The sequence below is a fragment of the Pecten maximus genome, chromosome 17, assembly GCF_902652985.1.
Source record: "Pecten maximus chromosome 17, xPecMax1.1, whole genome shotgun sequence".
Classification (NCBI taxonomy): domain Eukaryota; kingdom Metazoa; phylum Mollusca; class Bivalvia; order Pectinida; family Pectinidae; genus Pecten; species Pecten maximus.
Window position 1 is genome coordinate 10,636,898 of NC_047031.1, and position 27,494 is coordinate 10,664,391.

At 42.8% G+C, this 27,494-nt stretch overlaps 1 protein-coding gene across 1 annotated transcript in view; it reads right to left on the reverse strand.

The window, feature by feature from the left end:
• Positions 1 to 716: 716 nt before the first annotated feature.
• Positions 717 to 27,494, reverse strand: part of LOC117315097 (sodium- and chloride-dependent taurine transporter-like) — a 59,963-nt gene continuing 33,185 nt past the window's right edge. Inside the window, exons 11-15 of the mRNA XM_033869243.1 lie at positions 27,085 to 27,222; positions 15,354 to 15,456; positions 13,761 to 13,861; positions 5,332 to 5,502; positions 717 to 1,234 (exon numbers count right to left, since the gene is read on the reverse strand). Of these exons, the coding sequence (XP_033725134.1) occupies positions 1,130 to 1,234; positions 5,332 to 5,502; positions 13,761 to 13,861; positions 15,354 to 15,456; positions 27,085 to 27,222 (618 nt within the window). The 3' untranslated portion in view covers positions 717 to 1,129. The remainder of the gene's footprint in view (positions 1,235 to 5,331; positions 5,503 to 13,760; positions 13,862 to 15,353; positions 15,457 to 27,084; positions 27,223 to 27,494) is intronic.

Here is a 27,494-nt window from a genome sequence, read left to right on the forward strand (position 1 = left end):
AATTTTGGCATATGATTCTTGAATTACGTCAGCTAATAGCAAAACATCCGATTTAAAATACAGGTCATGCTATCTGAGTAAAAAAAAAGCTAATTTGTTACATATTTCTTTATCTTCACAGCCGAATACATTTACCGATACCTGTGCCATGGAGAGGCGATATGTTATATCAGACATTTTCAATTCTATTTTTATATGTGCATGTGAGGAACACGTTCGGTAAAGTCAAATGATGAATGTAGAGGCCAAACACACGACGGAAAATATTTCTCGTCTCGACAACGGAGTGAAATCACAAAGTTTGGGGCGTTTGTTAACACGACAAACCAATCAAAGCTACACAATATACAGTACCAACGTACCAACTCCTTTAGCTTATGTTGTTTCATCTGGCGTCCGTTCATCATCCTTTTGTTCTACTTGTCAAGGTCGATATAGCGGATTTTTACCAAATATGGTCCGAAGCATCCTTTTGTGAAGTGGAACCAATTTCGAATACCGGTTGTATTACGAATATTATTGAATGGTATGAAAACGTTCTACACAATGCATTGTAAAGTTATTTGCACATTGGTTAATTTATAGCAATCCGTTGCTTTCATGTATCAATGTAACATGCCGTTTCTCGAGACTGAAAAGACAGAGGAGTTCCAATACCGGAATTTCTACATTAACATCAATAGCTTCATTTCGAAAGATGCAATGGACTGGGCGTTTTAAAAATTGATTTATTATTAATCACTTATTGTACAGCATTATCCAACATAGTAAAATTACAACAGCGACAAGCAAATGCCTTTGAAACTTTGAGAATGATATTATCATTAGCAAATTAATATTTTGAATGATATTCATTAAATTTTACTATATGGATTGTGTTTTGTATATAACATGTAATAGCATATATTTTGTAGTCTCTTTATAAGGGTACATACATCGTGAACATTTAATAGCTTATAGTTGTAATTATATAATCCGGCTATAATAGTTTTTCTATATCAGTCGATGCGTGGTTTTATTAACATGATAATAATAAACACCTCGTATTGACCTATCAAAGTCTGAAATTTTATAGTATTAAAGATTATCTAAATCAATGTGTCCACAGCCACGGAAATATCGTTGGATATTATGAGAGTTCTGGATTCTCAAGTTCTCCTTTCCGGTTGCACGCAGTCCAGTTCGGGTGTAACTGATGCTTTTTGAGAATTGGTGTTGTGACCACGTGCCATCGCTGAAAAATAAAAATGTTCACTGATATTAAAAGTGTAATTGAAATTGGACTTTTCAACAGGCAGTTTCATATGATAACACGTGACGAGAGGAAGACCAGCTGATAGCACGTGTCGAGAGGAAGACCAGCTGATAACACGTGTCGGGGCGAAGACCAGCTGATAACACGTGTCGAGGGGAAGACCAGCTGATAACACATGTCGGGGTGAAGACCAGCTGATAACACGTGTCGAGAGGAAGACCAGCTGATAACACGTGTCGAGGGGAAGACCAGCTGATAACACGTGTCGAGGGGAAGACCAGCTGATAACACGTGTCGAGGGGAAGACCAGCTGATAACACATGTCGGGGTGAAGACCAGCTGATAACACATGTCGAGAGGAAGACCAGCTGATAACACATGTCAAGGGGAAGACCAGCTGATAACACGTGTCGGGGTGAAGACCAGCTGATAACACGTGTCGAGGGGAAGACCAGCTGATAACACGTGTCGAGAGGAAGACCAGCTGATAACACGTGTCGAGGGGAAGACCAGCTGATAACACGTGTTGAGAGGAAGACCAGCTGATAACACGTGTCGAGGGGAAGACCAGCTGATAGCACATGTCGAGGGGAAGACCAGCTGATAACACATGTCGAGAGGAAGACCAGCTGATAACACGTGTCGAGGGGAAGACCAGCTGATAGCACATGTCGAGGGGAAGACCAGCTGATAACACATGTCGAGAGGAAGACCAGCTGATAACACGTGTCGAGAGGAAGACCAGCTGATAGCACATGTCGAGGGGAAGACCAGCTGATAACACATGTCGAGGGGAAGACCAGCTGATAACACGTGTTGAGAGGAAGACCAGCTGATAACACGTGTCGAGGGGATGACCAGCTGATAACACGTGTCGGGGTGAAGACCAGCTGATAACACGTGTCGAGGGGATGACCAGCTGATAACACGTGTCGAGGGGATGACCAGCTGATAACACGTGTCGGGGTGAAGACCAGCTGATAGCACATGTCGAGGGGAAGACCAGCTGATAACACGTGTCGAGGGGAAGACCAGCTGATAACACGTGTCGAGAGGAAGACCAGCTGATAACACGTGTCGGGGTGAAGACCAGCTGATAACACGTGTCGGGGCGAAGACCAGCTGATAACACGTGTCGAGAGGAAGACCAGCTGATAACACGTGTCGAGGGGAAGACCAGCTGATAACACGTGTCGAGAGGAAGACCAGCTGATAACACATGTCGAGGGGAAGACCAGCTGATAACACGTGTCGAGAGGAAGACCAGCTGATAACACATGTCGAGGGGAAGACCAGCTGATAACACGTGTCGAGAGGAAGACCAGCTGATAACACATGTCGAGGGGAAGACCAGCTGATAACACGTGTCGAGAGGAAGACCAGCTGATAACACGTGTCGGGGTGAAGACCAGCTGATAACACGTGTCGGGGTGAAGACCAGCTGATAGCACATGTCGAGGGGAAGACCAGCTGATAACACGTGTCGAGAGGAAGACCAGCTGATAACACGTGTCGAGAGGAAGACCAGCTGATAACACGTGTCGGGGTGAAGACCAGCTGATAACACGTGTCGGGGCGAAGACCAGCTGATAACACGTGTCGAGAGGAAGACCAGCTGATAACACGTGTCGAGGGGAAGACCAGCTGATAACACGTGTCGAGAGGAAGACCAGCTGATAACACGTGTCGAGGGGAAGACCAGCTGATAACACGTATCGAGGGGAAGACCAGCTGATAACACGTGTCGAGGGGATGACCAGCTGATAACACGTGTCGGGGTGAAGACCAGCTGATAGCACATGTCGAGGGGAAGACCAGCTGATAACACGTGTCGAGGGGAAGACCAGCTGATAACACGTGTCGAGAGGAAGACCAGCTGATAACACGTGTCGGGGTGAAGACCAGCTGATAACACGTGTCGGGGCGAAGACCAGCTGATAACACGTGTCGGGGCGAAGACCAGCTGATAACACGTGTCGAGAGGAAGACCAGCTGATAACACGTGTCGAGGGGAAGACCAGCTGATAACACGTGTCGAGGGGAAGACCAGCTGATAACACGTATCGAGAGGAAGACCAGCTGATAACACGTGTCGGGGTGAAGACCAGCTGATAACACGTGTCGGGGCGAAGACCAGCTGATAACACGTGTCGGGGCGAAGACCAGCTGATAACACGTGTCGAGAGGAAGACCAGCTGATAACACGTGTCGAGAGGAAGACCAGCTGATAACACGTGTCGAGGGGAAGACCAGCTGATAACACATGTCGGGGTGAAGACCAGCTGATAACACGTGTCGAGAGGAAGACCAGCTGATAACACGTGTCGAGGGGATGACCAGCTGATAACACGTGTCGAGAGGAAGACCAGCTGATAACACGTGTCGAGGGGATGACCAGCTGATAACACGTGTCGAGGGGAAGACCAGCTGATAACACGTATCGAGGGGAAGACCAGCTGATAACACGTGTCGGGGCGAAGACCAGCTGATAACACGTGTCGAGAGGAAGACCAGCTGATAACACGTGTCGAGGGGATGACCAGCTGATAACACGTGTCGAGGGGAAGACCAGCTGATAACACGTATCGAGGGGAAGACCAGCTGATAACACATGTCGGGGTGAAGACCAGCTGATAACACGTGTCGAGGGGAAGACCAGCTGATAACACGTGTCGAGGGGAAGACCAGCTGATAACACATGTCGAGGGGAAGACCAGCTGATAACACGTGTCGGGGTGAAGACCAGCTGATAACACGTGTCGAGGGGATGACCAGCTGATAACACGTGTCGGGGTGAAGACCAGCTGATAACACGTGTCGAGGGGAAGACCAGCTGATAACACGTGTCGAGGGGAAGACCAGCTGATAACACGTGTCGAGGGGAAGACCAGCTGATAACACGTGTCGAGGGGAAGACCAGCTGATAACACGTGTCGAGGGGAAGACCAGCTGATAACACGTGTCGAGGGGAAGACCAGCTGATAACACGTGTCGAGAGGAAGACCAGCTGATAACACGTGTCGAGGGGAAGACCAGCTGATAACACGTGTCGAGGGGAAGACCAGCTGATAGCACATGTCGAGGGGAAGACCAGCTGATAACACGTGTCGAGGGGAAGACCAGCTGATAACACGTGTCGAGGGGAAGACCATCCAAGTAACATAGGTAATTGATTATCATAGCAGGATGATCGTTAAATATCACTTAATTAAGTTAATGTTACCATCACATTCAACAACATTAATATATTCAACATAGAATTATTGACATACAAAATCATCACATAATTCAACATTAGGGCCTAAGAATTGTACCTACAGCCCCAATTACATTATCGTAAAGAGTAACTACATTTTCTCTTCCTAACGGGGCGAGTCTATAAAACTTGAAGTTGTAACTCCTGCTTCACGCTCAGCATTTAAGGAGTGGGACGACTGGTTTGCTCAATGTCAGTATAATGTGACCTGGTGAGACGTCTTTTTGGGTGTCTTCGGCAGTATGCTTCAGTGAGGTAGCACTATAAAGTCAGCATCCGCTCCATGCTATCACATGGAGACAAACACAAACATGGCGCAGCCACCTAAAACACACATACACTAAAGCGCATACATCTCGCACACAGGTGAGTCAATCCTTAAATACCTATTGATAGGTAGTTAAACAAAGCAATGCAAACAAACAATTACATGTGTTGAAATGGGGACAGAAGATATATCTTAGACTCATCATTATCCTATAAATATAAAACAGGGAAGAAAATCCAGAATCACCACTCGTGTTTGCGAGGTACATGCGGGTGGTTTTAGTATGTGCATTGTCTCGTTGGAATGAATGGAAACTGTGTGATCATATCAAATGAGGAGTTTGAACGTCTGGTAACAATGTATTTGAAAGTCTCTTGTTTACTAATTGGCTTACTATTTAAGTGTGCAACACGCATGCGTGTAGTGTATGTTTTTTGGAGGCTGCTGGACGTTCGTGTTTATCTATTTTGGAAGTTCGAGTCACGTACCAATCATGTTGTGGGAAAAAAAATCGGCGACAATGTTGATATTGCATGATGGTTTATACTTAACCTCCGTTAGTGGCCCGGACGCAATGGTAAGTTTTGCGATCCCGTAGACTGGAACACACAACATAGCAGAGACGGCCAACATGACACCGAGCGCCTGGGCCCACCCCGGGTACTGGTACGTCGTGTTATACGTAAGAGGTCGGAACAAAACCGCCTCGGTGACAAACAATCCCTGTAGATATCAAATACACTTTAAAACAACAGAGAAAACCAACATAATTCAAGTTGATTGATTTAACAATAAATCACTTTATCTCAGCATCACAGCATGTTTTCATCTATTGTGGCTTAACTGGTGGTATTTTGTTTGTGTTTGTGTGATTTCTGAGATAATAACGAAACCGTAATTCTAACATAAAATCGATTAAATAATGGCAATATACGATAAGTAAAAGATGTCAGTGTGTTTAAGAGGCTGCAGTATATTTGTGTCTGTCTCCATATGATGCTATCGTATCTAAACTTACTGCCGACACCGTCGAACAGGCCACCCAAACCCGGTCACGTTATTCTGACAACCCGGACCAGTCGTCCCATTTCCAAATTAAATGCTGAGCTGTAATATTAGCTTCAAGTCTTAAAGAATCGAACATGTCTTGGCCAGGAGAGAGAACCCCAAGTCTAATTCATATAGGGCGAACGATAAACTACAGGCGAAATGTAAGGCATTGTCAATGAAGTTGTTATGAAAGAAGGTCAATGATATAATCTCTTTGGTCGCCTTTTACTAATCGTGCAATGTGGCAAAACTTTCAAATCTTACGTCTGGACATATTTCAGAAAGAAAAAAAGTCCAAATATAGCGACAACGAATTCAAACTGTTAAAATTCAAACTTCCTTTTTATCATGTTGTTTTTTTAATCACTTTCTAAACTGCACAGGCATTACTAGGGACTGTATTCCAGTATTTCTCAAGAAATATGAATAACAAACTGTACCTGCAAATATCGAAGATGGCCGTCTGTTGACCATTTTGTTTTCATGATCAGACCACACATTGAAAGGACGTAAATAGGAACCGAGGAGATGATGATGATGATGATGATGATGATGATGATGCTAAAACTAAGAACATTATAGATTTGTATGGAGACGATAAAAGGGGAATAGGACCAGGTATTCCCGAAGGGTAAACGTCTTCTGCAAGACAAGACCCGTCATAAATAGAAAAAAAGGGAGCCTGAAATTGGTTCCGAGTTCCGAGTTCCGTTTAAGAAAAACTGAAATACTATGTATTAGCTTTATGCGTTTTGGTCCCAGTTCCGAGATCCGTTGAAGAAAAACGAAATACTATGTATAAACTTTACGGGACTTGGTCCGAGTTCCGAGTTCCGAGTTCCGCTTAAGAAAAACATAACTAGGAACCAGTTCCGTTTAAGAAAAACGGAACTAGGAACCAGTTCCGAATTCCGTTTAAGAAAAAACCAAACTACTATGTATAAGCTTTACGGGACTTTGGCCCTTAGTTCCGAGTTCCGTTTAAGAACAACGGAACTAGGAACCAGTTCCATTTTCCGTTTAAAATGTCCTATCTATGAACCAGTTTCGAGGTCCGTTACGAATTGGATGTCGTTCCCTGTTCCGTTTAAGCTTCAGGGGATTAGGATAAAGTTCCCAGTTCTGTATAAGAAAATGTTGTATGTACGTCATCTAAATATGAACCCCTAGTCTGGATTAAAATAAGTTTTGTTTAAGAAAATATTGCTTGTAGTTCCGAGTTCCGTTTTAACTGTATTAAAATAGCATCCAATTCCAGTTCCGTTCAAGCTATACGGAACAAAGAACCAGTTTGAGTCGTGGAAGGGACCGGAGTACCAGAGACAATTACCTACATCAGACACAGTAAATGACAACTTCCTGATGATATGCATAAGAATATGCTGTTAAGTCTACCACTGGGTCGGAATCTTAATTGGACTAAATGGACAAGTTCAATGCTCATTTCAAATGCAAAATGATAAAGCTGTAAAACATGGTAACAACATTTTACTTTTCTATTCTAAAAACAAAGATAACGTCTTGTCACTAATCGAGGCCTTGCAACAGTTATGAAATAATGCTGATCAAACTATCGGCAACTGGGCGCTTCCATCACAAAAACCATATTGACATCAATATATTGATATCATTTAATCGCAATACTATAAGTGATAAATTTAATTAGAATTCATGATATCAAGAATTTTGGGCATTTAGTGATATTACTAATTCTAATGTGTGATATCATTAATTCCTCTGTAACATGTTTGATGTGGTTCCTCGCGTTAATTAATGTTATTACCAAAGTCCCTCGGACTGATATGGTGGTCGCGGGATAATACCGGGACGATCTAGAAATATACATGTTCAAATTGTTATTATCTCTAAGTATTCGATTAAGGATATTATTTGATTCATTGAATAAGCGATATGAATGAATCGAATTAATGTTGTCGATCATTAGTTCGAATTCATGATATAAATAATTGAACAAGGTCTATTCGGAATGAGAGCCGTTACGGAAAGTCCACAAAACGCCAGACAGTCGTTTGATACACTTCACACGAAATGCCATGTTAATCGGACCTTGTTGAAATGTTGACCAATCAGATCGTACGGCGGCCATGCCGGGTTGGAGGACGCGCAGTAAAAGGTTTTCGTTTGCGTTTCCTCAAAATTCTTATATACCAATGTTTTGACCATTCAGATGCCAAGGCGGCCATATTGGTAGGGGGGTCGGAAAAATCGAATGCAAAAAGGCACATCTACACTTGCCAAATAATATTCCTACAAAGTTTCATCGGGATTCAACTGGCGGATTTCAAGAAATGTATCGGACAAGATTCAGGCGGAAAAAAGGAAACTGATAATAAAAGTAACATATAATGTGACCTTTGACCTACTGAATTAAAATGCAAAGCTATGCGTCCACTACTCATATAGTATATATAAGACAAAAGATGGACAGAATTGGTCGGTAAGAAAGAAAGTTAACGTGGGAAAAAATTTATTTTTAGTAACAGATCATGTAACCTTTGACCTATGGACCTCAAAAACAAGCATGTACACCCCCCTCCTCTCAGGGAACCTTTGTACCAAATATGGAGACGATATGTTAACAAGAATACAAGTTGTCGCACGGAATAAAACGTATGAATAAATTTATATTTTCAGAATCAGATTATGTGAGCTCTGACTTACAAAACTCAAATGCAATCCCAAGCATCCCCTCCTCGCGGGAAACAAAGCAATATGTCCCCCCAAAACTTACGGGGGCGACATAATTAATGGTTATCATTTATTCTATTTATTTATATAAATAATTCCATTATTGATATCAGTAATTCAAGGAATATTTAGTGATATCAATACGAATTGTTGATATAATTAATTCATTAAATGGTAATATCATAAATTAGAAATCATGATATCGTTAAATCATTTAATGATACCATAAATTCGAATTAGTGATATCACAAATTGTAGATTAATATACAATTATTGCCCTTGTTCCGGGTTGACATGAATATTTGACCACCCGAGAGGTGTCATGTCACCCGAGGGCGTAGCCCGAGGGTGACATGACACCTCAAGGGTGGGCAAATATTCATGTCAACCCGGAACAAGGGCAGTAATTGTTTTATTATACCGAAAAAAAACATAAGTGAATTAATTTTGATATCAATAAGTTTATTTATTACTATCAACAGTTTTTAAGAAAAAAATTTAAGAGGTACCCCATCGTCTTTCTGGACCCGGCATAAAATTCTCCCAGTTGAACTTTCAATGTATGGACGTCGAAGTTTTCACAATCCTTGGTCTAGGCCTACCTGTTGCAGATAGGAAATGTCTAAAGGAATCCACGGCCACATTGATGACCCTTTTGGTGTTTTTAGAATCCTTTTCTTGCAATAATTTCGCCAATTCCTCCTCTGTTGGCAGACGATAGCGTCCGCCGGCAGCCATTGTTGTTGTCAAGCAGAATACTCGGAACTTCTCTGATTCGACTACTTTTGAAGACGTTCCGGAAGAGAGTTCCGAGTTGGGGCTCACGAGAGGGTGACATAACGATTTTGGAGGGCTCACGAGAGGGTGACATTATGATATTCAGAGGGTGACATGATGTTTCGAAAGCGACAGCAAGTAAATAATGAATTATTTGGAAAGTTGTGGTTGACATAACGAATGTTTTTAATCACGTGACATGGTTTTCACTAATCAGAAGCTGTGATACAAGTCTGAGGTATAATAATAATAAAATGGTACTGGGGGAACAGTCTACACATTGACAGCGAATAACAAGGAAGGCCTTTGGCAACAGGTCCTTAGAAGTTCCCTGCTACCACGCGTATTTCTATGTTTCCAAGTGCCAATGAAACAACTGTTCAATATTATTCAATGAAATTGTATTTTTTTTTTTATTTATGTTGAATAAAACTTCAGTAATACCAATTAAAGATGTTTTCCCAGTCGTCATATAGACATTTCACCTCAACAGTAGAAGCTATATTGAAAAACAAAATGGTGTATGAAATATACTTTGCAGTTATTGCTTTGTTTGTTTACTTTAACTATACACATATAGATACATCAACTACAAATAAAAACTCAAATGTTCCTTCATGGACTCACATTTCGTGATATCTAGAAAGTTGTTTTTACAAGCTACTTGTCATTTACGAAAGGGTAAAAATAAATAAATGTACCATAAACGAAAACTGCGTTGTAACATTCTCTCTTTTTTTTTCAATTTCAACAAATTTTATTGTACAAGATCTTATAATACAAAGGGATTTGACAACAGGCTTAGCCTATATCAGTCTTCTCCCACATACATATGTAAATGACATTTTGATAATATAATATTGATAGCATTTTTCTAGACAACTTGAACAATAGAGCTATATAATTAGGGTTATTTATAACATTTGAACATACACTCATACACTCATACACACATCATTGTAATAGTTTAAGTAGTTTTTCATAGTTTAATGGAATAATTTCTAGTTGAAAAGTATCAAAAGTTCAGGAAATATTTTTATTTATATACGTAAACATTATATATATATATATATAAAAAATAGATAATTATACAAAATTTTGTAGAGCAAAAACGCTTCACCTACCTGACATTGAGAAAGATGAGTATTTTATTGAACAATGATAATAATATACATACATATTAATGAAATATTATATAATTAATTGATTCAATGAGAATTAAAACCTTCTCGAATTAGTTATAAATCTTTCTACATTATTTAAAACAAATTTGTTAAGATCAAGTGAAAGTTCATAGTTACCACATGTTAGTAAGTTAATATCCATAAAACCAACTTGTATAAATATGTCATGTATAAAGTGCCTTATATGGTTGTAATTTGGACAATAGAAGAAGTAATGGTCTAGATCCTCAGAGTAATAACCACAGGAACAGGCTGAATTTGGAATTAGATGATCTATTAATCTGTGATAATTTAAGTTGCTAGCAGAGTTTCTTAATTGGCAAAGAGTGATATTTAATTTTCTAGGTGAGCAAAGTTTAAATAAGTGAGTAGTATCAGTGTTTAAAGGCCTATTTCTATTCAATTTAGATTTAAAAATATTCAGTGAAGGAGCACTTGTTAAGTCTGTTTCAAGGGAGTTCCAAATTTTCATGACATCAATGAAGTAGCTGTTATCATACAAGTTTGTTCTGCATCGAGGAATATTAAAGAATCTATGATTTCTAAGGTTATGATGTGGAGCATTATTATTAATATAGGGTCTAACAATATCAAATAAATATTCAGGAGTCATTTTGTTCAATATTTTATACATTAGGATAAGTTTATGTTTGCGACGTCTTTCAATAAGTGGTTCTAAATTAGTTTCATTGTAAAGTTTATGATGAGATGTTCCACTTCTTAACCCAGTTATTGTTTTCATTGCTTCAATTTGAATTGATTCAAGTAATTTCGACTCTGCAGTAGTACAATTATCCCAAACAGTATCTGAATATTCTAAAATTGGTCTAACATATGAACAATATAGTGTAATTAATGAGTTCCTATCAATTTTATGTTTGAGCATTCTTAAAATGTTTAATCTCTCTTAGAGGTTACAACGCAACAATTTCTCGTAATATTACAACACCAGTCGCGTTGTCATCCTTTTTTCAAAGAAGTTACAACGCATGCAATATTTTTCTTAAACGGAACTGGGAACTGGTTCCTAGTTCCGTTTATCTTAAACGGAACTCGGAACTGGGACCAAGTCCCGTAAAGTTTAAACATAGTAGTTCGTTTTTCTTAAACTGAACTCGGAACTGGGACCAAAACCTGTAAAGCTTATACATAGAAGTTTCGGTTTTTTTCTTAAACGGAATTCGGAACTGGTTCCTAGTTTCGTTTTTCTTAAACGGAACTGAAAACTAGGACCAAGTCCCGTAAAATTTATACGTGACTGATACAAATAACTGCCTTTACAACCATTGACACATATAGTTTTTCTTCATAAGATTCGGGTCTTTTATTGAGATAAAGTACATAGAATATTTTCTTAAACGGAACTCGGAACTGGGACCAAACCCATAAAGCTAATACATAGTATTTCAGATTTTCTTAAACGGAACTCGGAACTGGGACCAAAACTCGTAAAGCTAATACATAGTAATCCCGTTTTACTTAAACGGAACTCGGAACTAGTTTTATTTATTTTAAACGGAACTGGGAACAAGGACCAAGTCCCGTAAAGTTTATACCTGATTGATAAGTGTCCTTACACTCATATCATTTCTTTTTCAGATTCAGGTCTTATATTGAGATAAAGTACGTAGAATATTTTCTTTAAGCAATTTGGAAACTAATTCCTAGTTCCTAACTCAGAACTGGTGCCTAAATATTAAAAAACGGAACTCGGAACTCGGAACTCGGAACCAACTTCAGGCTCCTGATAAGAAGTAGGTATCACTAAGTGTAAGGAGTATGGTATTTGTGTTCAGTTTAAAATTATCCGCATACAATGGCAATTTTTTATAATCAGGATAGAGAAAATTCTCGAATATGAAATTGCATATACAACATATTGGTGATAATGATATCAAGAAACTTATTGTTTTGTCAAATCATCATAATTTTGATCCCCGGTCATATTTGATTATCAAGATGCAATTGCATTTTATCAGATATCACTGCAGAACAACAAATCGATCACATTGGTTATTTTATATTTTAAAGGTACTAGTGTATATTTTCATGTACCGATTAAAGATATAATCATTTGAGGTTTTATTATTGTTTTGGTATTGTTTTTTATAATTTTTGAGCGTCTTTTTAAAGTGTTGTTTGGCCCCAAACGATTCCAACTGTCGATAGGCCATCAAACAAACAAAAATTAAATAAACATCTATATTATGATGAAACTTGGGGGGCCGTTTAAGTTCACTATTAAAAAATATATTCACTACAGTTTTGTCTATTATCGTTCAAAACAGAATGTTACTTTATTTTCAAAGTATTTTGAAAACTCAAATCCATTTGTACATGTTTTTGGGTCTGACGTGAAAATACTACTGTGATTTCTATTGTCTAAATGAATTGATGACTTATAAGAACTTGAACGATAAAATGATCGGGTTAATGATTTACCTTAGTCACATGTTAATGGACTATTATGTTGTTTAATCTAATTATTTAATCAATTAAGTATGGTTTGTTATCAATTTGTCTTGTTCTATTTTTTCATATATAATTTTTCTGTGATTTTGTGTGAGTTTGAACATGCAAGAGTGTTTTTGCCCGTGGCGGTAAGTGTTTGCGAGTGTGCGAGTGAAGGTCGGGTGTGGGTGAGTGAAGGTGGGGGTGTGGATGGGTGAAGGTCGGGTGTGGGTGGGTGAAGGTGGGGGTGTGGATGGGTAAAGGTCGGGTGTGGGTGGGTGAAGGTGGGGTGTGGGTGAGTGAAGGTGGGGGTGTGGGATGAGTGAAGGTCGGGTGTGGGTGAGTGAAGGTGGGGTGTGGGTGAGTGAAGGTGGGGTGTGGGTGAGTGAAGGTCGGGTGTGGGTGAGTGAAGGTGGGGTGTGGGTGAGTGAAGGTCGGGTGTGGGTGAGTGAAGGTCGGGTGTGGATGAGTGAAGGTGGGGTGTGGGTGAGGATGTGTATGTTGTGTGATACTACTTTTAACTAACTGTACATATTTGTATGTATGTGTTATGTTCGTTTCAATTTGATGATTAAAATCTTTTGAAAAATAATTTAAAAAAAAAAGTGTCCCGACACTTAATCACTAGCCCTCCAACTCTGAGTTGCGAGTTCGAAACCTATGTGGGGCAGTTGCCAGGTACTGACCGTAGGCCGGTGGTTTTTCTCCGGGTACTCCGGCTTTCCTCTACCTCTGAAACCAGGAACGTCCTTAAATGACCCTGGCTGTTAATAGGTCATTAAACAATAACAAACCAACAATGAAACTTACCAGGGATAACAAAGGAGTCAGGTATTTCCAACAAATCCTCAGATAAGGACTGATCCGGTAACCAATCATCATCTCTATAGCGTCATAAAATCGATCGACACCTGGGAAATCACAAAATTAGTATTACTAGTATAGCATGGACTGGAGTAACAGTATCGTGTCAGTGACCTGGTAACATAATGTATTTATTTTCAATCATAGAATATCTGTATGATATGGTATGTACATTTGTACGTGTGATGTGGTATGCACGTGTGATATGGTATGTACGTGTACGTGATGTGGTATGTACGTGTACGTGATGTGGTATGTATGTGTACCTGATGTGGTATGTACGTGTATGTGATGTGGTATGTACGTGTATTTGATGTGGTATGTACGTGTATGTGATGTGGTATGTACGTGTATGTGATGTGGTATGTACGTGATGTGGTATGTACATGTACGTATGATGTGGTATGTACGTATGATGTGGTATGTACAAAATGTACGTATGATGGGGTATGTACGTGTTGTGGTATGTACGTGATGTGGTATGTACGTATGATGTGGTATGTACGTGATGTGGTATGTACGTGATGTGGTATGTACGTATGATGTGGTATGTACGTATGATGTGGTATGTATGTGATGTGGTATGTACGTGATGTGGTATGTACGTATGATGTGGTATGTACGTATGATGTGGTATGTACGTGATGTGGTATGTACGTGGTGGTATGTACGTGATGTGGTATGTACGTGATGTGGTATGTACGTGTACGTGTACGTGATGTGGTATGTACGTGATGTGGTATGTATGTATGATGTGGTATGTACATGATGTGGTATGTACGTGATGTGGTATGTACGTGATGTGGTATGTACGTGTGATGTGGTATGTACGTGTGATGTGGTATGTACGTGATGTGGTATGTACGTGATGTGGTATGTACGTGATGTGGTATGTACGTGTGATGTGGTATGTACGTGATGTGGTATGTACGTGATGTGGTATGTACGTGATGTGGTATGTATGTATGATGTGGTATGTATGTATGATGTGGTATGTACGTGTGATGTGGTATGTACGTGATGTGGTATGTACGTGTGATGTGGTATCTACGTGTGATGTGGTATGTACGTGATGTGGTATGTTCATGATGTGGTATGTACGTGTGATGTGGTATGTACGTATGATGTGGTATGTACGTGATGTGGTATGTACGTGATGTGGTATGTATGTATGATGTGGTATGTACGTGATGTGGTATGTACATGTGATGTGGTATGTATGTATGATGTGGTATGTACATGTGATGTGGTATGTATGTATGATGTGGTATGTATGTATGATGTGGTATGTATGTATGATGTGGTATGTACGTGTGATGTGGTATGTATGTATGATGTGGTATGTATGTATGATGTGGTATGTACGTGTGATGTGGTATGTATGTACATGTGATGTGGTATGTATGTATGATTTTGTATGCTCGTGTGATGTCCTAGAGTGTGTCTTCCACGGACAGATATTGACGATTGTCGATAATTTGATTTGCTGCAACAAGACCAATATTGTGACCCGTATTCTAAGAGGTAAAGTATGCTTACCAAACACCCAACTTATGGCGACCGTCTCCAGGAAACTGGTCCATAACAGAACCATCCCACTGGCGGAGTAGTAATCGAACAGTTGAAAGATATACATACCACCCTGGATCAATATATAAGATATCAAAATGACTTTTTTATTCGAATTTTTATGAATTATTGAACGATTTATAACTGAAGTCAATAGTTTAGAATACACTCACACGAAAAACAATTCCATACCGATAGTTTCACATATTGACAAACTATTAGCAGTTTTGAATAACATGCACGTGACTAGTATGGGGAAGGTAAATCGTTATTGAACTTTGAACATTTGTTGTAATGGCTGACACCTCTTCAACCTTGACACTCTTGCCAAAGTGATGATAACTCACTGTAAATTCACTGTGTTATATAATAAAAAAATACGTATCTTCAATTGGTTGTATTAATATAGACGACACCTTCGAATGAAATAATAAAAATATTACCGATGATGAAGGTTGCGATTATTTTCCGTGTCGGTATATACCAAGGAAATTATTTGCTATAGTTATCTGAATTTGGAAGTGGGGATTGTTTAAAAAAAAATACAAAACATTATTTAACCCTAATCCTAACAATGGATCTGCATATCAATTGTTATATTTTCATCGCTATTATCAATCCCATAGCATTAGTAGTGTTACATTAATACTGTTGTATTATTAGTCATGACATTGTAACGTTTTACACACTGTTATGTCAATATGATACATAACAAGATGTCATTATGTAATTCGCACAAGTTGTTAGAATCCTTAACAGAACGAGAATGGTTGAAATCCAAATAAATTGATAGTGTATTTCCAACATATCGGATGTCTGGCAAACACGATCATACGACAGCCTCCCGAAATAAACACACATCATTCATGCATGTATCTCCCAAACAGTGGGGCCGTCACTGAATGAACTAACACAACCACAACCCTCAACTTAAACTTTTGATAAACCTACCCTAGATACTATGGACAGTCCCACCAGGTACGTCACGGAACAGTGATAAACACCAGGTACGACACGGAACAGTGATAAACACCAGGTACGTCACGAAACACTGATAAACACCAGGTACGACACGATACAGTGATCAAACACCAGGTACGTCACGGAACAGTGATCAACACCAGGTACGACACGATACAGTGATAAACATCAGGTACGACACGGAACAGTGATGAACACCAGGTACGACACGATACAGTGATAAACACCAGGTACGACACGGAACAGTGATAAACACCAGGTACGTCACGGAACACTGATCAACACCAGGTACGACACGGAACACTGATAAACACCAGGTACGACACGATACAGTGATAAACACCAGGTACGTCACGGAACAGTGATAAACACCAGGTACGACACGATACAGTGACGAACACCAGGTACGACACGATACAGTGATAAACACCAGGTACGTCACGGAACAGTGATCAACACCAGGTACGACACGATACAGTGATAAACACCAGGTACAAAAAAAACGAACGTGATAAAACCAGGTACAAAAGGGGGAACCCTGATAAACCCCAGGTACGCACGGAACATGAAAACCAGGTACGCACAAAAACACGATAACACCGGGTACGACAGGGGAACACTGATAACCCCCGGTACGCAGGGATTAGTTTAACACGGGTACGAAGGGAACACTGATAAACACCAGGTACGACACGACATGAAAAACCCAGGTAGCAGGAAACAGGATGAACACCGGGTACGACAGAACATGAAAAACATCGGACGAACAAACAGTGAAAACACCGGGTACAACGAACGGGAAACCCCGGGTTCACCGGAACCTGTAAACACCAGGTACGACAGGGAACACTGTAACCCCAGGTAGACACGGAAAAAAACCCCTGGAATAAAACACAGGTAGAAAAGAACACTGATAAACACCAGGTCCCCGTCCACGGAAAAATACTGATAACACCGGTACGACAGGGAAACATGTAAACACCGTACGCCCGGATACAGTGATAAACACCAGGTACGACACGGAACAGTGATAAACACCAGGTACGACACGATACAGTGATAAACACCAGGTACGACACGGAACAGTGATAAACACCAGGTACGACACGATACAGTGATAAACACCAGGTACGACACGGAACAGTGATAAACACCAGGTACGACACGGAACACTGATAAACACCAGGTACGACACGGAACAGTGATAAACACCAGGTACGACACGGAACAGCTGATAAACACCAGGTACGACACGGAACACTGATAAACACCAGGTACGACACGGATACAGTGATAAACACCAGGTACGTCACGAACACGTGATAAACACCAGGTACGACACGGAACAGTGATAAACACCAGGTACGACACGAAACAGTGATAAACACCAGGTACGACACGGAACAGTGATCAACACCAGGTACGTCACGGAACACTGATAAACACCAGGTACGACACGGAACAGTGATAAACACCAGGTACGTCACGGAAACACTGATAAACACCAGGTACGACACGATACAGTGATAAACACCAGGTACGACACGGAACAGTGATAACACCAGGTACGACACGGAACAGTGATAAACACCAGGTACGACACGGAACAGTGATAAACACCAGGTACGACACGGAACAGTGATAAACACCAGGTACGACACGGAACAGTGATAAACACCAGGTACGACACGGAACACTGATAAACACCAGGTACGACACGGAACAGTGATAAACACCAGGTACGACACGATACAGTGATAAACACCAGGTACGACACGATACAGTGATAAACACCAGGTACGACACGGAACAGTGATAAACACCAGGTACGACACGATACAGTGATAAACACCAGGTACGTCACGGAACAGTGATAAACACCAGGTACGACACGGAACAGTGATAAACACCAGGTACGACACGATACAGTGATAAACACCAGGTACGTCACGGAACAGTGATAAACACCAGGTACGACACGGAACAGTGATAAACACCAGGTACGACCCCGGGAACGAAAACCCAGTACAAGGGAACAGAAAAAAACCGGGTACGACACGGAACATGATCAACACCAGGTACTGGAAACCCCCGGAACAGGTGATAAACCCAGGTACGACACGATACATGTTTAAACACCAGGTACGCACGGAACGTGATAAACACCGGGTTACGACACGTAACAGTGATAAACACATTTACGCACGGAAGTGATAACACCAGGTACGACACGATACAGTGATTAAACCCAGGTACGCACGGAACATGATAAACACCAGGTACGACACGGAACACTGATAAACACCAGGTACGACACGAAAGTGATAAACACCAGGTACGTCACGGAACGTGATAAACACAGGTACGACACGGAACATGATAACACCAGGACGACACATACAGTGATAAACCCAGGTACGCACGAAACAGTGATAAAAACCAGGTACGACACGAACTAAATAAACACCAGGTACGACACGGAACGTGATAAACACCAGGTACGTCACGGAACAGTGATGAACACCAGGTACGTCACGGAACACTGATCAACACCAGGTACGACACGGAACAGTGATAAACACCAGGTACGTCACGGAACACTGATAAACACCCAGGTACGACACGGAACAGTGATCAACACCAGGTACGTCACCGAACAGTGATCAACACCAGGTACGACACGGAACAGTGATAAACACCAGGTACGACACGGAACAGTGATAAACACCAGGTACGACACGATACAGTGATAAACACCAGGTACGACACGGATACAGTGATAAACACCAGGTACGACACGGAACAGTGATCAACACCAGGTACGACACGGAACAGTGATAAACACCAGGTACGACACGGAACAGTGATAAACCCCAGGTACGTCACGGAACACTGATCAACACCAGGTACGACACGGAACACTGATAAACACCAGGTACGACACGATACAGTGATAAACACCAGGTACGTCACGGAACAGTGATAAACACCAGGTACGACACGATACAGTGATAAACACCAGGTACGACACGGAAGAGTGATAAACACCAGGTACGTCACGGAACGCTGATAAACACCAGGTACGACACGGAACACTGATAAACACCAGGTACGACACGATACAGTGATAAACACCAGGTACGACACGATACAGTGATGAACACCAGGTACGACACGGAACAGTGATAAACACCAGGTACGACACGAACAGTGATCAACACCAGGTACGTCCACGGAACAGTGATGAAACCCAGGTACGTCACGGAACCACTGATCAACACCAGGTTACGACACGGAACAGTGATACACCAGGTACGTCACGGAACACTGATAACACCCAGGTACGACACGGAACAGTGATCAACACCAGGTACGTACACGAACAGTGATAAACACCAGGTACGACACGGAACAGTGATAAACACCAGGTACGACACGGAACAGTGATAAACACCAGGTACGACACGGAACAGTGATAAACACCAGGTACGACACGATACAGTGATAAACACCAGGTACGACACGGAACAGTGATCAACACCAGGTACGACACGGAACAGTGATAAACACCAGGTACGACACGGAACAGTGATAAACACCAGGTACGACACGGAACACTGATAAACACCAGGTACGTCACGGAACACTGATAAACACCAGGTACGACACGGAACACTGATAAACACCAGGTACGACACGATACAGTGATAAACACCAGGTACGTCACGGAACAGTGATAACACCAGGTACGACACGGAACAGTGATAAACACCAGGTACGACACGGAACAGTGATAAACACCAGGTACGTCACGGAACAGTGATAAACACCAGGTACGACACGGAACAGTGATAAACACCAGGTACGTCACGGAACAGTGATAAACACCAGGTACGACACGGAACACTGATAAACACCAGGTACGACACGATACAGTGATCAACACCAGGTACGACACGATACAGTGATAAACACCAGGTACGACACGGAACAGTGATAAACACCAGGTACGACACGGAACAGTGATAAACACCAGGTACGACACGGAACAGTGATAAACACCAGGTACGTCACGGAACACTGATCAACACCAGGTACGACACGGAACAGTGATAAACACCAGGTACGACACGGAACACTGATCAACACCAGGTACGACACGGAACAGTGATAAACCCCAGGTACGTCACGAAACACTGATAAACACCAGGTACGACACGGAACACTGATAAACACCAGGTACGACACGATACAGTGATAAACACCAGGTACGTCACGGAACAGTGATCAACACCAGGTACGACACCGGAACAGCTGGATAAACACCAGGTACGACACGGAACAGTGATAAACACCAGGTACGACACGGAACAGTGATAAACACCAGGTACGACACGATACAGTGATAAACACCAGGTACGACACGAAACACTGATAAACACCAGGTACGACACGGAACAGTGATAAACACCAGGTACGACACGGAACAGTGATAAACACCAGGTACGACACGGAACAGTGATAAACACCAGGTACGTCACGGAACACTGATAACACCAGGTACGACACGGAACACTGATAAACACCAGGTACCGACACGGATACAGTGATAAACACCAGGTACGTCCACGGAACAGTGATAAACACCAGGTACGACACGAACAGTGATAAACACCAGGTACGACACGGAACAGTGATAAACACCAGGTACGACACGAACAGTGATAAACACCAGGTACGACACGGAACAGTGATAAACACCAGGTACGACACGGAACAGTGATCAACACCAGGTACGACACGGAACACTGATAAACACCAGGTACGACACGATACAGTGATAAACACCAGGTACGTCACGGAACAGTGATAAACACCAGGTACGACACGGAACAGTGATAAACACCAGGTACGACACGATACAGTGATAAACACCAGGTACGACACGGAACAGTGATCAACACCAGGTACGACACGGAACAGTGATAAACACCAGGTACGACACGGAACAGTTGATAACACCAGGTACGACACGGAACACTGATAAACACCAGGTACGACACGGAACAGTGATAAACACCAGGTACGTACACGGAACAGTGATAAACACCAGGTACGACACGGAACAGTGATAAACACCAGGTACGACACGAACAGTGATAACACCAGGTACGACACGGAACAGTGATAAACACCAGGTACGACACGGAACAGTGATAAACACCAGGTACGTACACGGAACAGCTGATAAACACCAGGTACGACACGAACAGTGATAAACACCAGGTACGACACGATACAGTGATAAACACCAGGTACGACACGGAACAGTGATAAACACCAGGTACGACACGGAACAGTGATAAACACCAGGTACGACACGAAACAGTGATAAACACCAGGTACGACACGGAACAGTGATAAACACCAGGTACGACACGGACAGTGATAACACCAGGTACGACACGATACAGTGATAAACACCAGGTACGTCACGGAACACTGATAAACACCAGGTACGACACGAACAGTGATAAACACCCAGGTACGTCACGGAACAGTGATAAACACCAGGTACGACACGGAACACTGATAAACACCAGGTACGACACGGAACACTGATAAACACCAGGTACGACACGATACAGTGATAAACACCAGGTACGACACGGAACAGTGATAAACACCAGGTACGACACGATACAGTGATAACACCAGGTACGACACGGAACAGTGATAAACACCAGGTACGACACGGAACAGTGATAAACACCAGGTACGACACGGAACAGTGATAAACACCAGGTACGACACGGAACACTGATCAACACCAGGTACGACACGGAACACTGATAAACACCAGGTACGTCACGGAACAGTGATAAACACCAGGTACGACACGGAACAGTGATAAACACCAGGTACGACACGATACAGTGATAAACACCAGGTACGACACGGAACAGTGATAAACACCAGGTACGACACGGAACAGTGATAAACACCAGGTACGACACGGAACAGTGATAAACACCAGGTACGACACGGAACAGTGATAAACACCAGGTACGACACGGAACAGTGATAAACACCAGGTACGACACGGAACAGTGATAAACACCAGGTACGACACGGAACAGTGATAAACACCAGGTACGTCACCGAACAGTGATAAACACCAGGTACGACACGGAACAGTGATAAACACCAGGTACGACACGGAACAGTGATAAACACCAGGTACGACACGATACAGTGATAAACACCAGGTACGACACGGAACAGTGATAAACACCAGGTACGACACGGAACAGTGATAAATACCAGGTACGACACGAAACAGTGATAAACACCAGGTACGACACGGAACAGTGATAAACCCCAGGTACGTCACGGAACACTGATCAACACCAGGTACGACACGGAACACTGATAAACACCAGGTACGACACGATACAGTGATAAACACCAGGTACGTCACGGAACAGTGATAAACACCAGGTACGACACGATACAGTGATGAACACCAGGTACGACACGATACAGTTATAAACACCAGGTACGTCACCGAACAGTGATAAACACCAGGTACGACACGGAACAGTGATAAACACCAGGTACGACACGGAACAGTGATAAACACCAGGTACGACACGAACAGTGATAAACACCAGGTACGACACAGGACACTGATACAACACCAGGTACGATCACGGAACAGCTGATAAACACCAGGTACGACACGGAACACTGATAAACACCAGGTACGACACGATACAGTGATAAACACCAGGTACGACACGAACAGTGATACACACCAGGTACGGACACGGAAACAGTGATAAACACCAGGTACGACACGAACAGTTGATAAACACCAGGTACGACACGGAACAGTGATCAACACCAGGTACGACACGGAACAGTGATAACCACCAGGTACGACACGAACAGTGATAAACACCAGGTCGACACGGAACACGGATGAAACACCACGGTACGACACGTACAGTGATAAACACCAGGTACGACACGATACAGTGATAAACACCAGGTACGACACGGAACAGTGATAAACACCAGGTACGACACGGAACACTGATAAACACCAGGTACGACACGGAACACTGATAAACACCAGGTACGACACGGAACACTGATAAACACCAGGTACGACACGGAACACTGATCAACATCCAGGTACGTCACGGATTACTGATCAACACCAGGTACGACACGGAACACTGATCAACACCAGGTACGACACGATACAGTGATAAACACCAGGTACGTCACGGAACAGTGATCAACACCAGGTACGACACGATACAGTGATAAACATCAGGTACGACACGGAACAGTGATAAACACCAGGTACGACACGATACAGTGATCAACACCAGGTACGACACGGAACAGTGATAAACACCAGGTACGACACGGAACACTGATCAACACCAGGTACGACAGGGAACAGTGATAAACACCAGGTACGTCACGGAACGCTGATAAACACCAGGTACGACACGAAACACTGATAAACACCAGGTACGACACGATACAGTGATAAACACCAGGTACGACACGGAACAGTGATAAACCCCAGGTACGTCACGGAACACTGATCAACACCAGGTACGACACGGAACACTGATAAACACCAGGTACGACACGATACAGTGATAAACACCAGGTACGTCACGGAACAGTGATAAACACCAGGTACGACACGATACAGTGATGAACACCAGGTACGACACGATACAGTAATAAACACCAGGTACGTCACGGAACAGTGATCAACACCAGGTACGACACGATACAGTGATAAACACCAGGTACGACACGATACAGTGATAAACACCAGGTACGAGACGGAACACTGATAAACACCAGGTACGACACGGAACAGTGATAAACCCCAGGTACGTCACGAAACACTGATAAACACCAGGTACGACACGGAACACTGATAAACACCAGGTACGACACGATACAGTGATAAACACCAGGTACAAAACGGAACACTGATAAACACCAGGTACGACACGATACAGTGATAAACACCAGGTATGAGACGGAACACTGATAAACACCAGGTACGACACGGAACACTGATAAACCCCAGGTACGTCACGGAACACTGATAGACACCAGGTACGACACGAAACACTGATAAACACCAGGTACGACACGATACAGTGATAAACACCAGGTACAAAACGGAACAGTGATAAACACCAGGTACAAAACGGAACACTGATAAACACCAGGTACGACACGGAACACTGATAAACACCAGGTACGACACGGAACACTGATAAACACCAGGTACGACACGGAACACTGATCAACATCCAGGTACGTCACGGATTACTGATCAACACCAGGTACGACACGGAACACTGATAAACACCAGGTACGACACGATACAGTGATAAACACCAGGTACGTCACGGAACAGTGATAAACACCAGGTACGACACGATACAGTGATAAACATCAGGTACGACACGGAACAGTGATCAACACCAGGTACGACACGATACAGTGATAAACACCAGGTACGACACGGAACAGTGATAAACACCAGGTACGACACGGAACACTGATAAACACCAGGTACGACACGGAACAGTGATAAACACCAGGTACGTCACGGAACGCTGATAAACACCAGGTACGACACGGAACACTGATAAACACCAGGTACGACACGATACAGTGATAAACACCAGGTACGACACGATACAGTGATAAACACCAGGTACGACACGGAACAGTGATAAACACCAGGTACGACACGGAACAGTGATAAACACCAGGTACGTCACGGAACAGTGATGAACACCAGGTACGTCACGGAACACTGATCAACACCAGGTACGACACGGAACAGTGATAAACACCAGGTACGTCACGGAACACTGATAAACACCCAGGTACGACACGGAACAGTGTTAAACACCCAGGTACGTCACGGAACAGTAATAAACACCAGGTACGACACGGTACACTGATAAACACCCAGGTACGACACGGAACACTGATAAACACCAGGTACGAACGACACGGAACACTGATAAACACCAGGTACGACACGATACAGTTATAAACACCAGGTACGTCACGGAACAGTGATAAACACCAGGTACGACACGAAACACTGATAAACCTACCCTAGACACCATGGACAGTCCCACCAGGTACGACACGGAACACTGATAAACACCAGGTACGACACGGAATAGTGATAAACACCAGGTACGACACGATACAGTTATAAACACCAGGTACGTCACCGAACAGTGATAAACCCCAGGTACGACACGGAACAGTGATAAACACCAGGTACGACACGATACAGTTATAAACACCAGGTACGTCACGGAGCAGTGATAAACACCAGGTACGACACTGAACAGTGATAAACACCAGGTACGACACGGAACAGTGATAAACACCCAGGTACGACACGGAACAGTGATAAACACCAGGTACGACACGGAACAGTGATAAACACCAGGTACGACACGGAACACTGATAAACACCAGGTACGACACGATACAGTGATAAACACCAGGTACGACACGATACAGTGATAAACACCAGGTACGACACGGAACAGTGATAAACACCAGGTACGACACGGAACAGTGATAAACACCAGGTACGTCACGGAACAGTGATGAACACCAGGTACGTCACGGAACACTGATAAACACCAGGTACGACACGGAACAGTGATAAACACCAGGTACGTCACGGAACACTGATAAACACCCAGGTACGACACGGAACAGTGATAAACACCCAGGTACGTCACGGAACAGTAATAAACACCAGGTACGACACGGAACACTGATAAACACCCAGGTACGACACGGAACACTGATAAACACCAGGTACGAACGACACGGAACACTGATAAACACCAGGTACGACACGATACAGTTATAAACACCAGGTACGTCACGGAACAGTGATAAACACCAGGTACGACACGAAACACTGATAAACCTACCCTAGACACCATGGACAGTCCCACCAGGTACGACACGGAACACTGATAAACACCAGGTACGACACGGAACACTGATAAACACCAGGTACGACACGATACAGTTATAAACACCAGGTACGTCACCGAACAGTGATAACACCAGGTACGACACGGAACAGTGATAAACACCAGGTACGACACGATACAGTTATAAACACCAGGTACGTCACGGAACAGTGATAAACACCAGGTACGACACGGAACAGTGATAAACACCAGGTACGACACGGAACAGTGATAAACACCCAGGTACGACACGGAACAGTGATAAACACCAGGTACGACACGGAACAGTGATAAACACCAGGTACGACACGATACAGTTATAAACACCAGGTACGTCACCGAACAGTGATAAACACCAGGTACGACACGGAACAGTGATAAACACCAGGTACGACACGATACAGTTATAAACACCAGGTACGTCACGGAACAGTGATAAACACCAGGTACGACACGGAACAGTGATAAACACCAGGTACGACACGGAACAGTGATAAACACCCAGGTACGACACGGAACAGTGATAAACACCCAGGTACGTCACGGAACAGTAATAAACACCAGGTACGACACGGAACACTGATAAACACCAGGTACGACACGGAACAGTGATTAACACCAGGTACGACACGGAACACTGATAAACCTACCCTAGACACCATGGATAGTCCCACCAGGTACGACACGCAACAGTAAACAGCCACGAACAACATCCGGGGATTCTGCCTTTGAAGATACTTTGGGAAATAATCCACGATAGGGGTGATGACCGATTCAACGGCAACAAACTAAAGTAAATAAAACAACTGAGAGTGAAACTTGAAATGATGGCGTCGGTCATAGTGCAGTAATGTATAGTACAGAATGGTTGTGAGGTACCAACAGGTGACATTTGATTTAATTGGTTTGACGATCAAAATTAGTATAAGTGCAGGAATGATCCACAACTAATCAAAAGTGACATGTGCACCTTAGATTTTCAGATATATGTATGAATATTATTTGCAATACAGAGGAACTTTTCTGTGCATTAAATGTTTTTGTATTTCGGCATTTCGGT